Source organism: Labeo rohita, chromosome 3 (assembly GCF_022985175.1).
Source record: "Labeo rohita strain BAU-BD-2019 chromosome 3, IGBB_LRoh.1.0, whole genome shotgun sequence".
Lineage (NCBI taxonomy): Eukaryota > Metazoa > Chordata > Actinopteri > Cypriniformes > Cyprinidae > Labeo > Labeo rohita.
Genome location: NC_066871.1, coordinates 24,127,372 through 24,149,179, shown reverse-complemented (window position 1 = coordinate 24,149,179; position 21,808 = coordinate 24,127,372). Strand labels below are relative to the sequence as shown.

The window sequence follows — 21,808 nt, the reverse complement described above, 5'->3', positions numbered from 1 at the left end:
AACAAAAAAAAACAAGCAGCTTTGTCGCAATTGTAGTATAAATATTAGAAATATACTGAAAACATCTTAGTCTTTTTTTGTTTCGAATATCATTTTGGACAACTGGGGTACAACAAAAATGTTGAGAATCACAGCAGTATTTCACCTGACAGAAACCATCTTGTCCAGCGTTTGAAGAAATTAAAAAAAGAATCCATTTAAAGTTTAATTAGCCTGTAGCGCCCCAGCTTGGTGATTACTGGTTATTACATAGCCTTAAACTACAACGGATACTGTTGACATGTAAAGCTCGTTTTGATATGACAACAAACAAGCGCCAGTGTTCCGGTCTAGAAGACCGAGATATTTGATTTTGTTGTAATATCTTATTACCTTATTATTATTAAATATGATAAATGACTCTATGCCCACATATCCTATCTTAACTGAGACTTATGTGATTAATAATGTCAGTTTTGTTTATTTACTTTATCAAAGTAAAATTAATATACATTAATTTATATAATTAATATACAAAATAATTAATTAATAGAAATTAATAAAAAAAATTAAATTAATTTGTTTTTTTCAGGCACTGAAAGGGGAAAATAATAAATATAAAATACATCGCGATCAACACTATCAATATTTTAAAGAAAAGGTTGGATATGCCTGTTTAAATCTAGATTAAAGACACATCTTTTTAGCTAAGCATTCAAATAATGCATCTCATTAACTTTTCCTGCAGTTATATCTGATCAAATTTTCATTATTAATTTTTTAGCTCTGGTTTAACAAACCTTCCTTTTCTTAGTTTGAACAGCAGCTACGCTAATTATGTTCCTATTTGTTCTCTGTTTTTGCCATGGGATTGACATCCCATGGTAACTAGGAATTCACAAGCTCCAGTGTGGATCCTGAACACTTAAGAAGAGATGATGCCAACCCCTCAGAGGACTTCAGATGATGCCAACCCTGAAAACATACAGCACTACCGAATTCTGCTACTAATTTATAGTGTTCTTTGTCTGTTTGATTACGTCATTACTTGATCTTTACCACACATCTCTGCCATATGTACATCAAGCTACTACTACATATATTGTAAAAATGTCAATTTGGTGTAAAGCTGCTTTGCAACGATATGTATCGTGAAAAGCGCTAAAAAAAAAAAAAAAAAAAAAAAAAAAAAAAAAAAAAAAGAATATGCCTTGGACTTCCTAACACCAGTGTTATTTTAGTATGATTTGTTTATAGTATGTACTATTATTATTACTACTACTTTTTCTAGATTTTATTTTAGTTTGTTTTAGTAATTTTGCATTAAAAATTTTAATTTAACACATTTCTACGTTTTTATTTAATTTATTTTAGTATATTAGCATAAACTTATTTTTAGTTAGCTGCCAGTTACCGTTTATAATTTTCTCTTTTTTAATCTTTCTCTTTATTTTTATCTTTATCTTATCTCTAGTTTGTTATCTTATTTTTATATTTATATTTCAACTTTATTTCAGTTAATAATTAATAAAATGAATACAATTTTTGGTAATGACACATAGAAACCTGTACTCAAAACATGTAAAATAATTCATCGTAGCCCTAATTTGAAATCTAACCTTTAAAGACGTAAAATGAGAAAAAGTAATTAAAGTTTTAAAAAAGTTTATATTTATTATAACCTTGTCGTAGATGAGAAATATAACCTCGATTTTATTGGCCACCACAACGTATGTCAAAAACAAGCCCCTCCTCCTCGGAAGAAGGCGGATTACGGAAGTTCGTCCCTCAAAGCGGAAGTGAAGGCCAAGGCCCGTCGACTGGAGACGCTTCAGGCGGCAGGAGGGGAATTTTGTCTCAGTCTGACAGCCAGGGATTTGACAGAAAGAGAAAAGCGCTGCACTCTTATCTCAAGGTAACCGCTGTCTGGTTTTGGTCACGATATGATTATTGATAGGTTATTGTTAGCTGCTCGTAGTTTGCTGATACATAGGAACTGTCAAGACTATTAGCCGATGCTCATGACGCTCCTGAGCCGCTCCTCTGGATCTTTCCCTGAGCGACATAATAAAGGAATAACTCGGGCCTCTGTGTCTGTCTGTCACGTCCTAAATGTGACTCTCACGGCACAAGTTGAGTTTATTAGACACGGCTAACATGGGTGTGTACGTAGACATATGTGTGTTTGATCAGCTGCTCTGAAGTTTGACCATCTACAGCAGGGCTTCCTTGTTTTCATGGCTTATCATTTGACCGTTGTGATGCAGCCAGACGCGTCTCCGTGGTGTCGCAAAGCGCCGATTGTATTGCGATTAGTAAGGTGATACTTCTCCAAACGTATATTTACGTGTCTTTTTATCTCTTACAAAAACTTTTCTGAAGCCCTGCTCGTTTTTATCAGTGTAGCAGGTTCACCGGCGTTCAGCTGAGTGCTTGTGGTCAGAGCTCGTGGGAGGTGCAGATCAGAAGTGAAAGACGTAGGACTTCATGAGGAAGTCAATAATGTGGCCTGAGGAGGCTTGATTGACAGGTCAGCTAGATGAGTCATCACTTAAGATCGCACATACATGGATATGAGCTTGAAGCTATAAGATATATAATATGCTTTTATGATTTTTCAGGACCCCATGATCGCTGTCACACACATATATAGGTACATGTACGTGACCCTGGACCACAAAACCAGTCATAAGCAGCAGGGGTATATTTGTTGCAATAGTTCTGTAAATATATCAAAACTTCACTTTTTTTTATTAGTAATACGCTTTGCTAAGAACTTCATTTGGACAACTTTAAAGGCAATTTTCTCAATATTTATTTATTTATTTATTTATTTATTGCACCCCCAGATTCCAGATTTTCAAATATTGTCATATCCTAACAAAACATACATCAATGGAAAGCTTATTTGTTCAGCTTGCAGATAATGTATAAATCTCAATTTCAAAAAAATGGACCATTATGACTGGTTTTGTTGTCCAGGGTCACAAAAATATCAAAATTAGCAGTCAAATGCATTATTGATTCAAATGTAATATTTAAAACAGTGTGTCTGTCAATTCTGAAAATGTAATAACTAATAACACAATTCTGTATTTTTAGATAAGCAGAATCATATTTTATATTTTTATTATTTTTTAAAGAAGTCTCTTCTGCTGACCAAGCTTGCATTTATTTGATCCAAAATACAACAAAAGCAGTAATATTGTGAATTTTTTTTTACTATTTAAAATGTCTGCTTTCTATTCAAATACATCTTAAAATGTAATTTATTCCTGTGATCAAAGCTCCATTTTCAGCATCATTACTCCAGTCATCAGTGTCACATGATCCTTCAGAAATCATTCTAATATGTTGTTTTGCTGTTTAAGAAACATTTTTATTATATTTATAAATATTTAAAACAGTGTACTTTTTTTAGGATTGTTTGTTTAATAGAAAGATCCAATGAGCAGGGAAGAAATTATAGAAATTAATAGCTTTATTTAGCAAGGATGCTTTAAATTGATCAAAAGTGATGATAAAGACATTTTTAATGTTACAAAAGATTTCTATTGCCGATAAATGCTGTTCTTCTGAACTTTCTATTTCTAAGAAACCCGAAAAAATGTACTCAGCTGTTTTCAACATATTAATAATGCAATTTTTTTTTGAGCAGCAAAACAGATAATTAGAATGATTTCTGAAGGATCATGTGACTGGAGTAATGATGCAAAAATTCAGCTTAGATTTTTTTTTTTTTTAACATTATAAGTGCTTATTTCTGTTCATACTCATACTTTCTTTTCATACTTTTATTGTCAATTATAAATGTTCACCTTTGATACAGTGAACATTTGAAATATTGTATAATGCTTATTCACTGTCGTGTTGCGCATAGTGAACTTTTGTTCAGCAGAGGCACTTGATGCACACATGACTGCAGAAACCTGCTTTCTTCAGCACTGTTTTACAGTCTCGTAGCTCCATTGTCTTTGAGAGATACAATATAGGGTTGCGTCTTATTTGTGGTTTCGTTAGTTTTGACGTGCAAGGATTTGCCTATTGCTTAACATAAGTAGTACAATATGCAAATCAAAATAGATAGAGACTTCATTACGATGGAAATGTGTTTCAGTTAATGTGTGAGGCTTTCTTGTTTTGGCTGTCGCTGCAGGTGAGCAAACAGGAACAGAATATTACTTTCATCTCCTAGTTCTGCTCCGGAGAGCAAAGTGGCTTTTCCCAGCATGCTTTGTGACTGCTTGAGGCATTTTTAGGTCATCAAGAAGCCTGTTTTTGTGTTTCTTCCATTAAAGCAATCAAATTAAAATTTCTTTGCTCATTGGATTTGAAATGGCCATTGCCAAATGTCGTGCCTATAACAGATGACTCGTATATGTTGATATTCAGGGTTTTATGAGAAACCAGTGTGTGATCAAGGTTATTTTTTTGCTATTGAGTGTTTTCGCTTTCTCTCCATTTATGATTATGACTTTGTCAGTTATATTGTTTTACACAGGGTTGGCTAGAAGCTGGCAAGGCGTTACATCACTAACACAAATACAAGGTTCACAAAGTGAATATTGCTGAGATTTGCAGGAGTAGTCATAAAAGATTTGTCTTTAATTGTGTAATTATAATTCAATTATTTCTTTAATTATTAATTACAATTTTTTTTGTTTGCTGTCTTTAGCTAAATTATTTATAAGTGGAAAGCACCCTTAATAAAAAAAATAAAAATAAAATGAAAACTTAAATAATTAAAATCTTTCAAGAATAATAAAAAAAATGATAAGCTAGTATTCACGATGACAGGGAAAAAATATTAAAAGATTAGTCAAAAAAATGTGTGAACTTACTTAAATTTGTTTTCTGTCTGCTTTAGTTATGTTATTGTTAGCTAAGACTAAAACAATTTATATAAAATTCTTAATTGAAACAAATCAAATAAAATATAAATATTAGCTGAAAAAATATAAATTAAACAAAAAATGAATTAAAAGAGTTAAAGTACTAAAATAAACTAAAACTTAAATAAAATAAATTAATTGAATCAAAATAAAAAAAGAGAGTAATTTTGCATTTAAAATCACATTTTTAATTTTTTTTAAACATATCTACTTAGCATTAGCATTTGTTTTCATTTCGTTTCATTTCATTTTAGTAGTATCAACATAAACTTATTTTTAGTTAGTTGGCAGCCAGTGTTTTTAATTTTCCCTTAATTTTTAATAATAATAAAAAAAAAAGTGACAAAAATACATAACAAAATTACACATACTTAAACTAAAATGTGACCCTGGACCACAAAACCAGTCATAAGGGTAAATTTAAAAAAAAAAAAAAAAAAAGGAGAGATTTGTACGTCATCTGAAAGCTGAATAAATAAGCTTTCCATTGATGTATGTTTTGTTAGAATTAGGGATGGCGAAAACTAAAAAATTTCTTGACCGACCACCGAGCCTCATTAGCCGGTTGAAACCGGTTAACCGATTAGTTTAAAATATGGTACGCTATTTGAAATAACAGCCATTTCGAGCCGCGCCTGCAATTTCGCAACTCTGTCGCATCTCTCTGCCGCTCTGCCTCACACACACACACACACACACACACACACACACACACACACACTGCCACTCACGTCACTTTTTTAAAATCCCCTACAGCGCGAAACATGAGTCCCGCAAACGCGGCGCCGAAGAGCTTGTTGTATGTAATCGTAGGACAAATGGCTCCTTAGTTTCAAATGGTTTGGGTACAAGGTGATCGCTTTGAAAATAAAGGCGTTTGTCTAGGTTAGAAGCTCATTTGAAACATTGCCACGGCTCATTTAAGAAAATGACAGCTCCGAAGAGACGCCGCTCTAACCTCGAGTGTTTTAGCCTGTTGCCTTTACTTTTCGCAAACCTTGTGAGCGCGCGAACCCAAACGCTGTGACCTCGCGCCAAATGTTTTTATTGGTTTATTAAGTACAAACAGGCGAGTTATGAAAAATTGAGTGTGAGGGATAATTTGTTCACTTAACACAAAAAGATGAGGAATGAAATGGCTAACTGTAGTAGCGTATAGTCCACTGTCTATAATAGCCTAATTTAGATATCTCTTTTTTTTTAACCGACTACCGACAACTTTGACCGGTTAACGTTGATACGGTCAACCACCGGTCAAACGGTCATCGGTTAACATCCCTAGTTAGAATAGTTGTAGGATACATTCATCAAACGCTCATCTTGTCTTGCTCTCCCTGAACTCTATGTATTTTGTCTCAAGACAGTTAGGGTATGTCGAAAAACTCCCATCTCATGTTCTCTCTCAACTTCAAAATCGTCCTATATCGCTGTTTTACCTTTTTGGTTAAGGGTGTTTGATCTTCTTTGCATGTTCACTTTGCAAAGACTGTGTCGGTACTTCTGCAGTGAAGTAGGATGATTTTGAAATGGTTTTTGAAGTTGACGGAAAAAACACGATTGGAGTTTTTCAACATACCCTAAATGTCGTGAGCCAGATTACAAAGAGTTCAAAGAGAGCAGGATAAGACGAGCATTTGAGATTAAAAAGTATTTAAATTGTAATTTTTTTAATAAAAATAAACTATTGTTTCGCTAAGTAAGACGGCTGGGATAGTTTACAACCGCATTTGGGATCGTTTGAAGCCGCATTTAAACTGCATTTTGGAAGTTCAAAATTGGGGCACCATATCAGTCCATTATATCAAGTCCTGAAATTTCTTTACGACTGGAAAAAAAAAAAAAAGACATGAACATCTTGGATGACAAGGGGTGAGTACATTATCTGTAAATTGTTGTTCAGGAAGTGGACTTCTCCTTTAATATCCTAATGATTTTTGGCATAAAAGAAAAATTGATCATTTTGACCCATACAATGTATTTTTAGCTATTGTTACTAATATACCCATGCTACTTATGACTGGTTTTGTGGTCCAGGGTCACAAATTAAAACTGAAAATATACTAATACTAGTTCATTTTAAAATATTAATAAACACTGTAATAGTGTATAGTTAATGCTTGTCTGCTTGCCAATGGCCAGATCAACTTGTAGACTTTAGGTCTTAGTGAAGACTGGACACACAGAGGGATGTTAGGATATGTGGAAACATGTTTATGCAGGATGCACAAACCACCTAATGTGACTAAATAACACAGACCTGCTCATTTTAGGATGAAATGTTTAAACTAATACTGAAGTGACTGACTAATGAACAGAAACAATTAGAGCACAAAGTAGATGACATGCCTGCACAAACACACTTACAGATAGAAAAAGCCATTGTCTGATGGAGCGTTCAGCGTCTTTATTGTAAGATGCATATAATAGCATCTGTTGAGTTTTATTATTAATGAATGCAGCTGTTGAGCGCGCCAGTTTGTCCTTGCAGACAGTCGTTGGGCAGGGTGTGGGTGTGTTGTTATCTGTGTGTTTGTTCTGCAGAGCTGAAGTGACTTCTTACAGTAGATAGACAGTCCTCTTTAACACACCCTATTAGACACAGTTTTAATGATCAGGCTGCTTGCGGTCCTGTGTTAGTGATGCGATTTCCTTCCAGCTGGTCAGTTTCCTGGAAAGCATTTCCTATTTCCACACTGTTGCGATTCCCTCGTCTCAGTGAACCGTTTGATGGGGGAGGGATGGTATTATTGCAGTCCTTGCTGTTGGATTTACCGCAGCACTGTAAATTCAGCAGGTATCATGTGACTTCACATGAAAAGGAAATGGGCTATGATCAGTAGAATGCTGGTGACAGCGTTTCAGGTCAACGCATGTATGCACAGGTGTCACAACCTGTGCTTATCTTTCAATAAGGTGGGCTTACCGAAAAGATGAGAGGAAGTGTATCGGGTGGCTCTCATTCTGATAATAGTAGATTAAAATGCGATGCCAGGAAATTACAGCAGTGCTGTGTGGAATTTTATCTGTGTCATTATCTGGTATTTGGTCACTTCAACTTTGGTTTCAGAACAAAGGGGCATTACAGTGAACTGAAGAGTTATGATGACGAAACCATCCTTTCACAGTGAGTGTGTGATGTTGTTAAAGGGACAGTTCACCCAAAAATGAAAATTCTGTCATTATTTACTCACTCTTATGTCGTTCCAAACCTGTAAGACCTTCGTTCATCTTCAGAAGAAGAGGGTGAGGAAAAGAGTTGTTGAATACGTTAATATATATATATATTAGAGTTGAGCCGGATACTCGGCTGAAACGAGTATCCGGCACGGATAAAGCACTTTTGCCGAGTACGAGTATCATACGAGTAATACGAGTCAATATCTGTGCTCGGATTGAATAAAAATCCTCATTGGGTAGTTTACTGTGTCTGCGTTCTGTGATAGGCTAGTAAGACGCATGCTTGAGTTGTGTATATACATATATGCAAGTGATTTCATATGTGGATGTGCGTGAACTTTTCAGTGCAAACGGAAGGCATCTCAGTGCAAACGGAAGGCATCTCAGTGCAAACGGAAGGCATTTCAGTGTAAACGGAAGGCATTTCAGTGTAAAAGGAAGCAGCGGCACTTCCGGCGGAATTTCCATTTGCCGGGGCATTTTAAAACGCTTAATATGACTTAATACATTCAAATAGTGTTTTAAAAAGACCTTTAATATAGCATACGATGTACCGGGCGAATTTCCACTGGGCACTTTTCAAAATCCAGTTCAGCACCGCCGAGTTCGCGCGATGGTTCAAACAAAACCGAAAGTAAAACGCGCACGCGCCTTCAAAAGCAATTTTAATACCCCGCGTTTAGAGCGCCACTCCCCAATGCGTGCAAATTAGGCTACATAACATATTTATTCTGTATTTCATAAATAAATAAATAAATAAAAAAATCACACTGCTCAAGGTTAAAAAAAAGAAAGTTATGTTGAAATGAAAACTCTTGTTCATTACATTTTACTTCATAATTGCAACCGCATGTGTTGTATTCATTGTTGCAAAACTTGTTCTGTATATAGTTCGTTTGTTATCATGATCAAAACCACTGATCTGAAGCTCAAGGCTGATGCTGTCATGTAAATAGTTTTCTAATCAGCAATAAATATAACAATTTCTGATCAACCCATATCAATTGCATGCTTAAAATAACATACCGGTTAAAGCCCCGCCCATTTCAAGACAACATGGCCCACTTCCAGGTTAAATCTCACCCACTTCCGGGTTAGGCCCCGCCCACTCCGAGTACAGATACAGATACAGATAATTCATATGGTTAACAGATACAGATACAGATACAGATAATGCTGTACTCGCTCATCCCTAATATATATATATATATATTTTTTTTTTTTTGTGCACAAAAAAGTATTCTTATAGCTTCTTAAAATTACAGTTGAACCACTGATGTTACATGGACTAATTTGTCGATCTTCTTACCACCTTTCTGAACCTGATATTTATTTAGTTTATTTTTTAAGGTATTTATTCAACCTTGAGGTTTCTTATGGCTCGTTTGCACAGAGGAGACAAGAGAGCAGTGGATTTATTGATTTATTTGCTATGTATTACACTGTTTTTGTAACTTGTGTGTTTTTAACATAAACTTGTGTGTATTTGATAGTTTAACAGAACTTAGTTTAGTACTCGTATTCCTTTAAAACATGATTTCAGGACGGCAGACATGTTAATCCAAACCAAACAGATGTTTTTGGCAGAGTGTGGAACTGATAATCATTCTTTCACAATCTACTAAATGCGGACTACTTCAATGAAAAATAAAATAATAAATATAAAAAAATATATGTATATTCATAATCAATGACAAAAATATACCATAAACTATGTTAGTGGGTAATTCAGCAGCAAATGTTATTCTAGAAAAATCAGTGCACAGTAATTTTAGAAATCCAAACATTTTGTGGAAAAAAAAAAAAAAATGGGGAACAAATAAAAGTGTTGTGGTAAATCTGGTAAAATATTACATAATGCTATTTGTATTATTATAAAATCCATTCATGAAAAACTATGGATTTATATATAAGTATATACAATTAGAATACATTTCTTTTAAATGTATAGCATATTTTATAATAAGGCAATAACATATGATAGATAAGACAAAACAAATACAGTGCGGCACACAGCACTTTTAGTATGCGCAACTGGTGTGCCGAATGATGCACTTGAAGCAACACAGAGTCACAGCACGCAGCGCTTTGCATTAAAAGGTTCAAAGCACAGAGGGAAGAGAAATTGATGCGTAGTTTATTAAATCTGTGCAACAGTTTGAGCCTTTCATTTAAAATTTTTTTAATCCATCAAAGAATTGCAGTATCGAAGCCGATACCCGATATGATATATCGGATCGGTGCATCCCTAATAATCTGTGGGATATTTTGAGCTGAAACTCCATAGACACATTTTGGGGACACCTGTCTCACAGACTGTCTATTTAATCAATGTTTTGCTGTGTAATGAAGCTCTGGTGTGGTTTTGGTGAGCTGTTTTTGTTTCTATTTAGGTTGTGCCATTTTCTCCATCAAAGCATGTTGAATGGCATGAGAAGTGTGTGTGTGTGTGTGTGTGTGTGTGTGTGTGAGTGCGTGAGAGCGATTCTAAACCTCCATCACATGCTTTGGATTAGACTGAACCTCAAGACCTGATGCTGGCAGTGACATCTCACTCTCCATAATCACTTTTTTCATTGCCCACTACTTGCTACTTCAGTTGGCCTTTTCCTGCAGTTATTACCAGGATATATGCAGATTCACGTTGCTAAAATGAAACCACTTCTGATGGCCTGAATATTCTTCTACAGTGGATGAAGGTCCATCCATCCGTTTGACCTCTGTCTCCTCTGGTCTCCCGCTGCCCATTACAGTACCTACAGCAGAAAGAAAATCTCATTTTTAACAAGCTCGAATAATAACCTTTTTTATATATATAATGATCACATTCATTTTCTCTTATCTTTATTCTCTCAGTTGTTTTGGTGATCTACTTTAGCTCTGCTGTCTGTGGCTTAAGAGGATCTATGGAACTTTTCTAATTTTTTTTGTTGTTTTTTTTTTGCACAAAAATAAATCTTTTAGGAGTTGAAAATATGTTTTCCCCTGCTGCCATTTTATTTCTCAATCTGAATGCCTAAAGAAAATGTGACATGATTTGTTTTGCCCGAAGCTGAGCTGAATGTGGGTCTGTGTGGTGCTCTGAATAACAAATATATGCATAGAAAAACAACAGGTCCTAGCATGTTTTCAGCATCTTATCATTTGATATGGTGCAGATAATTCTGGATCGCTGATAAGTGTAGGTTATTTGGAGAACTAGGTTAGTGTACGTGTGACATGACACTCTGATATTTACTTTGTGTGTTTTCGTATTGATGCTTTTAACTGTAATTGCAGCACAGAGTGGGTGGAATCTGTTTTGTTGCGGTGCGCTTTATTGGAGCATTACAGGGTGCTGGTTAATGGTTAGTGCGCTGGAATGGTGTCATAGCTGTTAACGACCTGTAATGAGTCCGTCCTTTCCGTTCACTCAACTCGGGAGCGTCACAGTCCAGTGTTTTATAATATGGCCATTTATAGCCGATCATTTATGTTTTGTTGATCAACTTCTTTCTTCTTTTTTGTTCTAGGTTTGTTCATCCAGTAGGGGCCATCTCTCCAACTTTTTCTCACTTTCTCGCCCTGATTCTCTCTCTCTCTCTGGACCCCAACCTCCCCTGAGCTCCATTGATCCTGGTTCAGGACCCCTGTCAGATCCGGCGAGGACCCCTCTCACATCCAGTCAGCCCTCTCCTCTCCTGTTGTCCGGCCTGTTGGCATGGCGGGGCGAGGTGGACCAGCGCGGACCAACGGTGCCGCCCCCGTCGGGAACAAAATATGCCAGTTTAAACTGGTCTTGCTGGGCGAATCTGCCGTGGGCAAGTCCAGCCTGGTGCTGCGTTTCGTCAAAGGCCAGTTCCACGAGTACCAGGAGAGCACCATTGGAGGTGTGTTTGTGTTCAAGCTTGTTATTTCTATTATTTCCACCTTTTCCTTCAACGCAGAAGTGGGTGAGACTTCCAGTTCATTTTCCACTATAGGGAAATAACAAGAATAACAGCATGCAGTAAACAGTAAAACTGTTTGCACTACAAACCAGTGTGTTCGTAATTAAGATAATACACTATAAAACATGGTAAGACGACAATTTGCAATATAACAAAACAAGCTGTTTTGTAAAAATAGCTGGATGCAGATGAAATCAGAAGCCAGACCCACAAAAGTCATTGCTGGGGTTTCAGCAATGACTCATCTGAATGCCTCAGATTGGCCATTGCATTCATAAGCACAAAGTAATGGTGTGTAATTGGTTATAATGCACAAAACTGTAAAAACGCAGAAAATGAAATAGAATGAAACAAATAAGCCCTAATATTAATTAGATAGTATTACTAGCCTGATAATAATAATAATAATAATAATAATAATAATAATAATAGTGTTGCTATCATCAAAGGCGTCAGCCATGGACGATATTTCTGGCTTTCGTTGATGCACGATACTGTCATCTGTCACAAACCTAACAGGCTTTGAACTCCATCTTGAGCTGATAGTATTTAAACCTATTACTATTAACAGTGTACATAACATTTATTTATTCTATCTCGCAATTAGGACTTTTTCTCGCAAATTCAAGTTTATATCTGCTAGTTTGGACTTTGTAACTTTTTATAGCGATTTAACTCAACAATAGTGAGCTTGTCAGTTCTTCGGGGGGAAAAAAAGCCAGAGCTGGAGGAAAAAGAGAGAATGATGAGTTGTTTTTTTCCTTATCAGAATCGTACAATTTAATCTCTGAATTGTGAGAATAAAATCGTAATTTTTAAATATAAACTCAAATGTACCTTTTTTTTTAATTCTTTTATTCCATGGCTCCATAGACTGTCACTTGAAAACCGTCATTTTCTGCAACCAGATAAGCTCCACCCACAAAAAAATCACTGTTTGCAAACACTGAATTGGTCTATAGATAAATCCTTAAAGCTACAAAAGTTGATTGAATGATTGATTGATTAATCGACATCACAGCAGCTGGGTTATTAGGTTATTTGGCTGCTATTACTTTAAGAGCTGCCGCTGGTGAACATGACACACATGCTCGTAGTTTCATTCACGCTTTAATATGAAATGATACAGGCAACAGTGCGTCGCCGCTGCATTTGTGCATGCAGTTGAATAACGTGTACTACAAGCACAGTATAACGGCTGAAAGGACAGGTAAATTAGTTTTTACTGACATATGGCCCGACAACATCTCATCTGACCGCAGCGCACTATTCTTCTACTAAAACTCCTTGTCACCTGTACCGCTTCCGCACTTGTTAAATATTAAACTAAAAATAATTTAGTTAAATATTTTTAACACCGTTAAACTGGAAAAACTAACCGCCTGCGTTAAAGGAGATGTCCACTTCCAGAACAACAATTCACAAATAATTTACTCACCCCTTGTCATCCAAGATGTTCATGTCTTTCTGTCTTCAGTCGTGAAGAAATTATGGTTTTTGAAGAAAACATTTCAGGATTTTTCTCCATATAATGGACTTCATTGGTGCCCTGATTTTGAACTTCCAAAATGTAGTTTAAATGCAGCTTCAAAGGGCTCTACACGTTCCCAGCCGAGAAGAAGGGTCTTATCTAGCGAAACGATCGTTCATTTTTTTGTAATTTTTTTTTTTATAATTTTTAGCAACAAAAGCTTGTGTAGCACAGGCTCTGGGATGCGTGTTTATGACGCTACGTACTATTGAATCACGTCAAAAGGTCACGCGGAACGTAGGCGGAACTACAGACCCAGTGTTTACAAAGTGAACGTGCAAAGACTAAGAAAGTGCAAGTAAGTTTGTAAACACTGTTTACAAACAAAAAGGTACAACAATATCCTCCTCTCAAGTTGGTTTTCACCATACTCGGTACGCAGATGATGAACTTACACGTGATTCGTAGTAGTGATGGGAAGTTCGGATCATTTTACCGAATTGGACCTTTGAGTTGTTTTGAAACATCAAACGTGTGTTTATTTCAGCCTACAAAACACTTAAGTAAATATCAAACAAATTATACATTTAAATAAGAAAGTAGCCAAAATAAGAACAAACATTTGTTGCATAAATTCGTAACAACCTCGCTCAACCCTTGTCCGACGGCTCATCAAAATTACCGGCCCGAGTCCGACTAGAGCCCGAGTCTTTTCTCTCTCTTTCCCATTACACTGTTGCATCCATTAAAATAGCTCAGTTTTGTTTTTAATAGGAACGTGGTTATATTTCTTTTCGTTTCTTTTTAAAGTTAATTTAGAAATGTGTTTGGAATATTTTTGTTTAAATTAAGATTTTTGCCCTAACGTAATTAAGATTGTAACGTAACAACCAAGCAGCCAGAGGCAGGCAGTGAGTTGATCACAGCCTATGTTTGATCAATTTTGGCTTCTCAAATCATCACGACTTGCCTAAAATAAAATCTTCAAGCATATCATAATGTTATTTTAAACGTTTAACTTGGATAAATGCACGCTATTATGCGTATACAATCGTTTGTTTGGAGAGTGGAAGCTAAATGCGCTTTGCAGGACACGGAGGCGCCAGCGCAGTCACTTGCAAAAAAAAATTAAATAAGAGAGAAGAGACAGAAAGACATGATCATCTTGCATGACAAGGGGGTGAGTAAATGATTTGTAAATTGTTGTTCTGGAAGTGGACTTCTCCTTTTAAAGTGCTAATTTTGATAGCACTAGAACAAATGTTAGGTATGCACAATATATTGGTATCAAATTGGTTGTGGGCCATTGTTAGAGGTTTTTTTATTTATTTGTCGGGATTGAGTGTTATCAGATGTGCTCATTTCTACCTTTTGTTAGATTTAGATGATCTAACATTCTTTTAATGTTAATCTTTATTGAAAATATTCTATGAAACTGTACAACATCTCCTTTACAAATTAGCTACGAGATCATGTCTTTATAACAACACATTAGTGGTAGTGAGAACACACTCGATATAGAGCAAACCCTCTGCATATATGAGATTGTGTTGATATGTGGTGAGAGGGCTGGGCTCGGTCAGAAGCAGACAAGCTGGTTTCTACTCGGTAATCACATGACTACCGCATGAGTTATACTGCAGTATAAAACAGACACGCAGTTATGCATGTGCACACATCTGATCTCATAACCAAACTTGTGTGTGTGCTGTATACAACTTGAAATGGTATTCATTTTTACATTTTAAAAGACCTTATCCACTATTTTAAAGAATTATATTGACAAAGAGAGCCGAGAGGAAGGAGTTCGGCGACCAGAAGGAAAGGGAAACGGTCAACAATGGGATTTCCTGAGTGTGTGTGCTAGCATGTCCCTCCGTTTTTAAGTCATCAGTGTCTCTCGGGATCTCTAAGTGAATTAGATTATGGATTTGTTCCATTAGAGCTCAGTTTCATATTTGGCAAGAAATCCGTTCTAGTGTAAAGTCAGGCATGAGGAAAGAAAAGTGCTGGGAGTGACATTTGGTACAGGCAGGATACCACATGCTTACACAAGGCTGACAATAAGGAAATCCTCAGCACTTTTTTTTTGTCCCTCTACATATTTTTCTTCAATGCCATCATCCTGTCGTCAGCGAGCAGGTCAAAGATCGCAACGCTTAGTGCTGTGGAGAAATGAATGTGAGCTGCAAACATGTGACCATGGCACCTGACTCAGCACAAAGTTTGGAGTCGAAAGGATTAGAAACTGGCATGGTCTTTCTTATTCTCAGCTTATGCTCACTTCCTGTGCCTGCGTCATTTTAGTGCGTTCTAAAATGTATATTTTATTAACCGTTTTAGTGTGCTTGCTTGTGCAAATGTCACAATTGTGATGGATAAAGTGTTTAGGGTGGTAACCAAAGTGTTTCTGTGTGGTTTCTAAGGCGTTAGTGTCGGGTGTCATCTCACCTCATATCTTTATATACGTATACATTATCATTCAAACGTTTGCCATTGGATTTTTAAACTGAACTCTTTAAATGCATTTTAATTTACTCCTGTGATGCAGAGCTGAATTTTTAGCATCATTTGGGGTGACTGGGGTAAGTTGAGCCACCCTCTGTATCTTGGCAACTGTACACTTTTACTGTCATGTGACCATGTATTTTGGAATCACATTATTTCTGCCAGACTGTGAGAAGGAGAAACACATGGGAGGAGTGGAAGGCACTCATTTACTTTAAAAACAGTTTTTGGCTTGTTAAAGTAAAATTTTAGCATAACAGATGTTACATTAAAGCATATTTATCCAGGTCTAAAAATATTTATGATGCATTTAACAGCATATAAAACCATGCAAATCATTTAGTCTGAATTGGTAAGCAAGCTATTTTTTTTCCAAAATGCCAGCTATGGGGAAAAGTGAGCCAAATTTTGTGGGGTAAGTTGAGCCAACACTTTAACTTACCCTACCATAAGACACTGAAGTTAAGTGTCTCTAAAGTATAAACTGCTGGTTTAATGTGATATTGTGCAACTGGTTTAGCTTATCATATTTAAACACTTATTATTTTTAGTTTATTTAATAGAGGCAGTCTACAAGTGCACCAAATCCTTCTCTGAGAACCAGAAGATGCTTTTCATCACATTATAATCAAATATATCTTTCCACCCGTAGTCCCTAATGGTTTGTTCGACATTGCAGAAAAGCTATCATGCCAAAAATCTTTTGACTAAACTGTTTATTAGTTTCAGTGACATGTATTCCTGCATTCTAATTCAGTTTTTTAGTTTTACTCAACAAACTCTCTGTTTAGTCTGTTTTTGGGAAGGTTAAAACTTGTTCGCCATATTGTTTCTGAAATGCAAACAATTACAGATTAAAAATTAAACTTCATCTGTTTTATTTTGTTAGTTTGTAAGTTCTAATATGCTGATTTGCTGCTCAGTATTTATTATTATCAATGTTGTGCTGCTTAATATTTTGTAAAAACCAAGATTTTAGGTTTTCATATGCTTACTGTTCTCATATGCAGCTTTTGAACAGTAGCATTTGAGTAATAAACATGTTAGTGCTTGGCACTATTACTAATTAAACCAAGTGGTAAATTTAGACGTAATGAGATACATTTTATAAAAGGGAACTTTCTGTTCCCCTTGACGGTGATCTAATTTTCAACCCGTCTGCTCAGAAAATCTCTCTGCTAAAAGCAGCTTTCAAATGTTTTAAGCGTTTCAACACCAATGTTTTTTTACCTAATCAACTGTGATGAGCAGCAGAACATTTTGTCATGTCATTTGACGTTTGATTAAATGTCAGATAACCTCTGAATTGCCTGATCATGATGATGCATATTTATATGTTTCATTCTTCCTCTCTTCTAAACATGTCCAGCTTTAAATAGCTCAGCAGTAAGGAAGTGCTGAAATGATCATTTTGATCATATGAACCGATACACATTGGCGTCGTGTCATAAACATTTCTGTTTTTTTTTCCTTTCTAGCTGCTTTCCTCACACAGACAGTCTGCCTTGATGATACAACAGTAAAGTTTGAGATTTGGGACACAGCCGGACAGGAGCGATATCACAGCCTGGCTCCTATGTACTACAGAGGAGCCCAGGCGGCCATTGTCGTCTATGACATTACTAACACAGTAAGTGCCCGTGATTATGAAATCAAAATTGATTTGGATCAGGCAGGTGTCCTGCACAGCCAATCATTCACCAGCTGAGGGTTACGTGGCACCTCAGCTGCAATGTGACTTTGCCAGTCAAGCGTTGACTCTAATAAAGGCTGACATCACGCCGTTGTGCTCAGCAGAAGGGTAAGGTCTGAATAATAAGGTTTCACCTGACTGACTGCTGGGGTTAATTATTATTCTGTAGGATACAATCAGACCTTTGCTCAAAGTCAAGCAAGTCACAGTGGCAGTGCAGTTCCTCTTGGCAACCTTAAAGGGATAGTTCACCCAAAAATGAAAATTCTGTCATTAATTACTCACTCTCATGTCGTTCCAAACCCGTACGACCTTCGTTCATCTACAGAACACAAATGAAGACATTTTTTGATGAAATCTGAAAGCTTTCTGACCGTGCATAGACAGTAATGCTACAGACAAGTTCAAGGCCAAGAAAGGTAGTAAGGACATGATTAAAATAGTCCATGTGACATCAGTGGTTCAACCGTAATGTTATAAAGCTACGAGAATACTTTTTGTGCAAAAAGAAACAAAAATAACAACTTTATTCATCAGTTTCTTTTCTTCCGTGTCAGTCTTTGATGCACATTTACAAGAGTATTTCTTGTTTTTTGTTTTCTTTGTGCACAAAAACTATTCTTGTAGCTTCTTAACATTATGGGTGAACCAAAGATGTAGAGCTATTTTATCAATGTCCTTACTACCTTTCTGGTCGACGAACATGGTAGGGGTTGTATAATCATTTGGATTTTTTTATAATCATTTGGATGAACGAAGGTCTTACGGGTTTTGAACGACATGAGAATGAGTAATTAATTACTTAATTTCCATTCTTTTAAGCTAATGTATATATGTGTGTGTATATATATACTACTATTTTATTTTATTCGTAATATGTAAAATAGTTAGTCCCTTTTTTCAAAATTAACATGCATATGCATGTGTTTTTAGTAAATATAGATAACAATTCGTTAAAAATATATTATGCCAAACCTGAATTTTCAGCAGCCATTACTCCAGTCTTCGGTCTCAAATGATCCTTCAGAAATTGTTTTAATATACTGATTTGATGCTTACATTTCTTTCATTCTATCATTATTTTTAGCAGTGTTGCAAACAATTGTGCTTCTTAATATTTTTCTGGGAACCATGATAAAAAAAAATCAGGTTTAAATCAAACAGCATTTATTTTGAAATAGAAATCTTTTGTAACGTTATAAATGTATTTACTATCACCTTTGAACAATTTAATGCATCCTTATTGAATAAAAGTATTCATTTCTTTCTAAATAAAAAAAAAACTCTCTTATGCTCATTAAAGTTCCATTTATCTGATCAAAAATACAGAAAAGAGAGTAATATTATGAAATATAATTGCGGTTTAAAATAACAGGTTTCTATTTTAATATACTGTAAAATGTTATTTATTTCTGTGATCCAAAGCTGAATTTTGAGCAGTCATTACTCCAGTCTTCCAGTGTCACACATCATTCAGAAATCATTCTAATATGCTGATTTATTGTCAGTGTTGGCAACAGTTGTGCTGATTATTATTTTTTAGAATCTGTGATGCTTTTTTTCAGGATTCTTTGAATTAAAAGTCAAAATATAAATCTTTTCTAATAATGTAAGTCTTTACTGTCACTTTTTATCAATTTAACACAGTTGAATAACAGTATTAATTGCTTTCAACGAAAGAAAAAAAACTAAAAAAAAAATACTAACCCTAAACTTTGAACGTTAGTGTATATCATTACAAAATATGTTTTTATTTTAAATAAATGCTGTTCTTTTTAATGTTTTTTCAAAGAATCCTGAAAAAAGTGTTACAGGTTCCAAAAGAAATATTAAGCAGCGCAGCTGTTTCCAACATTGAACATAAATCAGCATATTAAAATGGTTTCTGAAGATTCATGTGACACTATTTTAAATTGTAATAATATTTCGCAATATTACATTTTTTTTTCTATATTTTTTATTAAATAAACACAGCCTTGATGAGCAGAAAGGTCTTCTTTAAAAAAACTTCTGATCCCAAACTTTTGAACGGTAGTGTATATACACAGAGGTTATTTTCTAAAAACAAAAAAACTTGTACTAATTTAGTTACTAAATTAACAAACCTAAATTGACAGCACTTTACTCATAACAGTTTGAACAAGTCCTAACAAGTTTCATTCAGTAATTTTCTCATTTGTTTACCAAAACTTTCTCTGCTGTTCTCTTAGGACACATTCACTCGAGCAAAGAACTGGGTGAAGGAGCTGCAGCGTCAGGCGAGTCCAAATATCGTCATTGCTCTGGCCGGCAACAAGGCAGACTTGGCCAACAAGAGAGCTGTTGACTTTCAGGTATGTTTACATGAACGCAAAACAATGTGAGCGAATCTACTTCTGATTATCTGTTTATAACACATCCACATGCATTCTTTAGGAGGCGCAGGCGTACGCAGATGACAACAGCCTACTCTTCATGGAGACGTCTGCAAAGACCGCCATGAACGTGAACGAGATCTTCATGGCTATCGGTACGATCTCTCTCTTATTGACTCTCTTAAAGCCTGGAGCACAACACAGAAACATGACACCAGTTTCACTTGCTGCAAAAAAAAAAAACGTTCAACCAGACACCACACCTAATCTGATTAAACCGGATTTAATTCATATCTAGTGTGTTTATGAAGACGTTTTCCTTTTTGATATCTCATTTTAGCCAAGAAGCTTCCGAAGAACGAGCCGCAGGGCGGAGCAGGGAGCGGCGGACGGGCCAGAGGAGGGGTCGACTTACAGGAGGCAGCACCTCAGGGCAGAAGCGGCCAGTGCTGTGGAGGCGGCAACTAACCATCGGACCAATCAGCTGGCAGATGCACCCAAGGACTGATACAGACACACAAACACAGTATGAATCCATAGTGTGAGATCCATTCACTTATGACCCAGCTCTAAACTATGGCCAGTTAGACTGTACCATACAGCTTCAGAACTGGAAACTGGCCGTCAATACCCTTGTAAAAACAACACGTTAATGTTTCGACCAGTTATTCCTCCCAAATACAGTACATGCGCATTCAGATACAAACACAAGCCTCTCTGCCATCTATGATTTTCAGAGTTATCAGATTCGTCTTATATACAAAGCAACAGGAGACAAACGTGATCAGATCTAACCAATCACACTTAAGGCAAAAGAAATTCCAGACTGCTGCTGGTGGTGGAAAAACAAGTTGTTGCTCCCTTGTATTTCCTTATCCTCTCATTTGCTCGTTTGAATGAAAAATTTAGTGGCGACGCCACTATTCAAACTCGCTCTCCCTTTTGGTGGATGCATACTGCCAGTATTGAGTTACACCTCATCTTTCTCCTGCTCTCCTTGATCACATCCCTCCTTTGTCGGAGAGAGGAAAGGTCGGAGAATGAAAAAACAGGCTATTTTCCATCTATGTCAGGCTGTTCTGTAGATCCTGTATTATTTCTATTGTATTAGACTCTCAGACGTCCACTACTCCAGCACAGATGAAACCAGTATATGATTTATTAGGCTAGACTTCTTTTTTAATCATTTACATATATCTACTTGTATATCTAATGCATTAACAGGTGGTATAACTCCAATGTGTTGTCGTTTTTTTCCTTTGCATTAATGAAATGTTTTCAAAATCAGACTTGGAGAAAATGCATATAAATGACAAGGCAAAATCAGCCTCCTCTGACCAAAATCACAAATATATTACGAGGGGGGGGGAAAAAAAGATGATGTTGCTGTTCTTGTACTCTCGTTATATTTTTTCGTTTATTTTCCTGTGAATACGACCCCAATCATTAGCCATTTCAATTCAGCACCTTTGTAAGAATTTACTTGTTTTTGTACTTAAGGTCTCTTAGAGTGCACTGGGTATTTCTTTGTCCACTGACAGTGTCATTTTCTGTCGATATTGTTCCCTCCTGTTTTCCTGTTTTACGTCGAAGGACGTCTCTTTCGACCGCCATTTTCAGCATCACATGCGACCTAGCACAACAAATGTGAACGGTGACCCAGACGTCTAAGGAACGAGGGAGGCGGTGGACAAAATCAAATAAATGGAAAAACACAAACCTAATAGAACTTGTAATTTTACCAATAAAGGAGGGGAAGGTATACATTCGGTTTGTTGTGTTCTTATTTCTAAATATGGTTATTC

The 21,808-nt window shown here is 36.0% G+C and overlaps 1 protein-coding gene across 1 annotated transcript; it reads left to right on the top strand.

Moving 5' to 3' along the window:
* The first annotated feature begins 1,745 nt into the window (after positions 1 to 1,745).
* Positions 1,746 to 21,767, top strand: rab5c (RAB5C, member RAS oncogene family). Its single transcript, XM_051097993.1, has 6 exons — positions 1,746 to 1,894; positions 11,561 to 11,917; positions 17,435 to 17,586; positions 19,860 to 19,982; positions 20,065 to 20,158; positions 20,344 to 21,767. Exons 2-6 carry the CDS (start codon positions 11,749 to 11,751, stop codon positions 20,469 to 20,471), a joined length of 666 nt encoding a protein of 221 aa, XP_050953950.1. The 5' UTR covers positions 1,746 to 1,894; positions 11,561 to 11,748; the 3' UTR covers positions 20,472 to 21,767.
* Positions 21,768 to 21,808: the final 41 nt, after the last annotated feature.

Bases quoted from the DNA above. Each gene is read 5' to 3' on its own strand.
- rab5c (XM_051097993.1), top strand. From the start codon at position 11,749: ATGGCGGGGCGAGGTGGACCAGCGCGGACCAACGGTGCCGCCCCCGTC. The intron at 11,918-17,434 runs GTGTGTTTGTGT...TTTCCTTTCTAG, and splicing joins CCAGGAGAGCACCATTGGAG to CTGCTTTCCTCACACAGACA. The intron at 19,983-20,064 runs GTATGTTTACAT...TGCATTCTTTAG, and splicing joins AGAGAGCTGTTGACTTTCAG to GAGGCGCAGGCGTACGCAGA.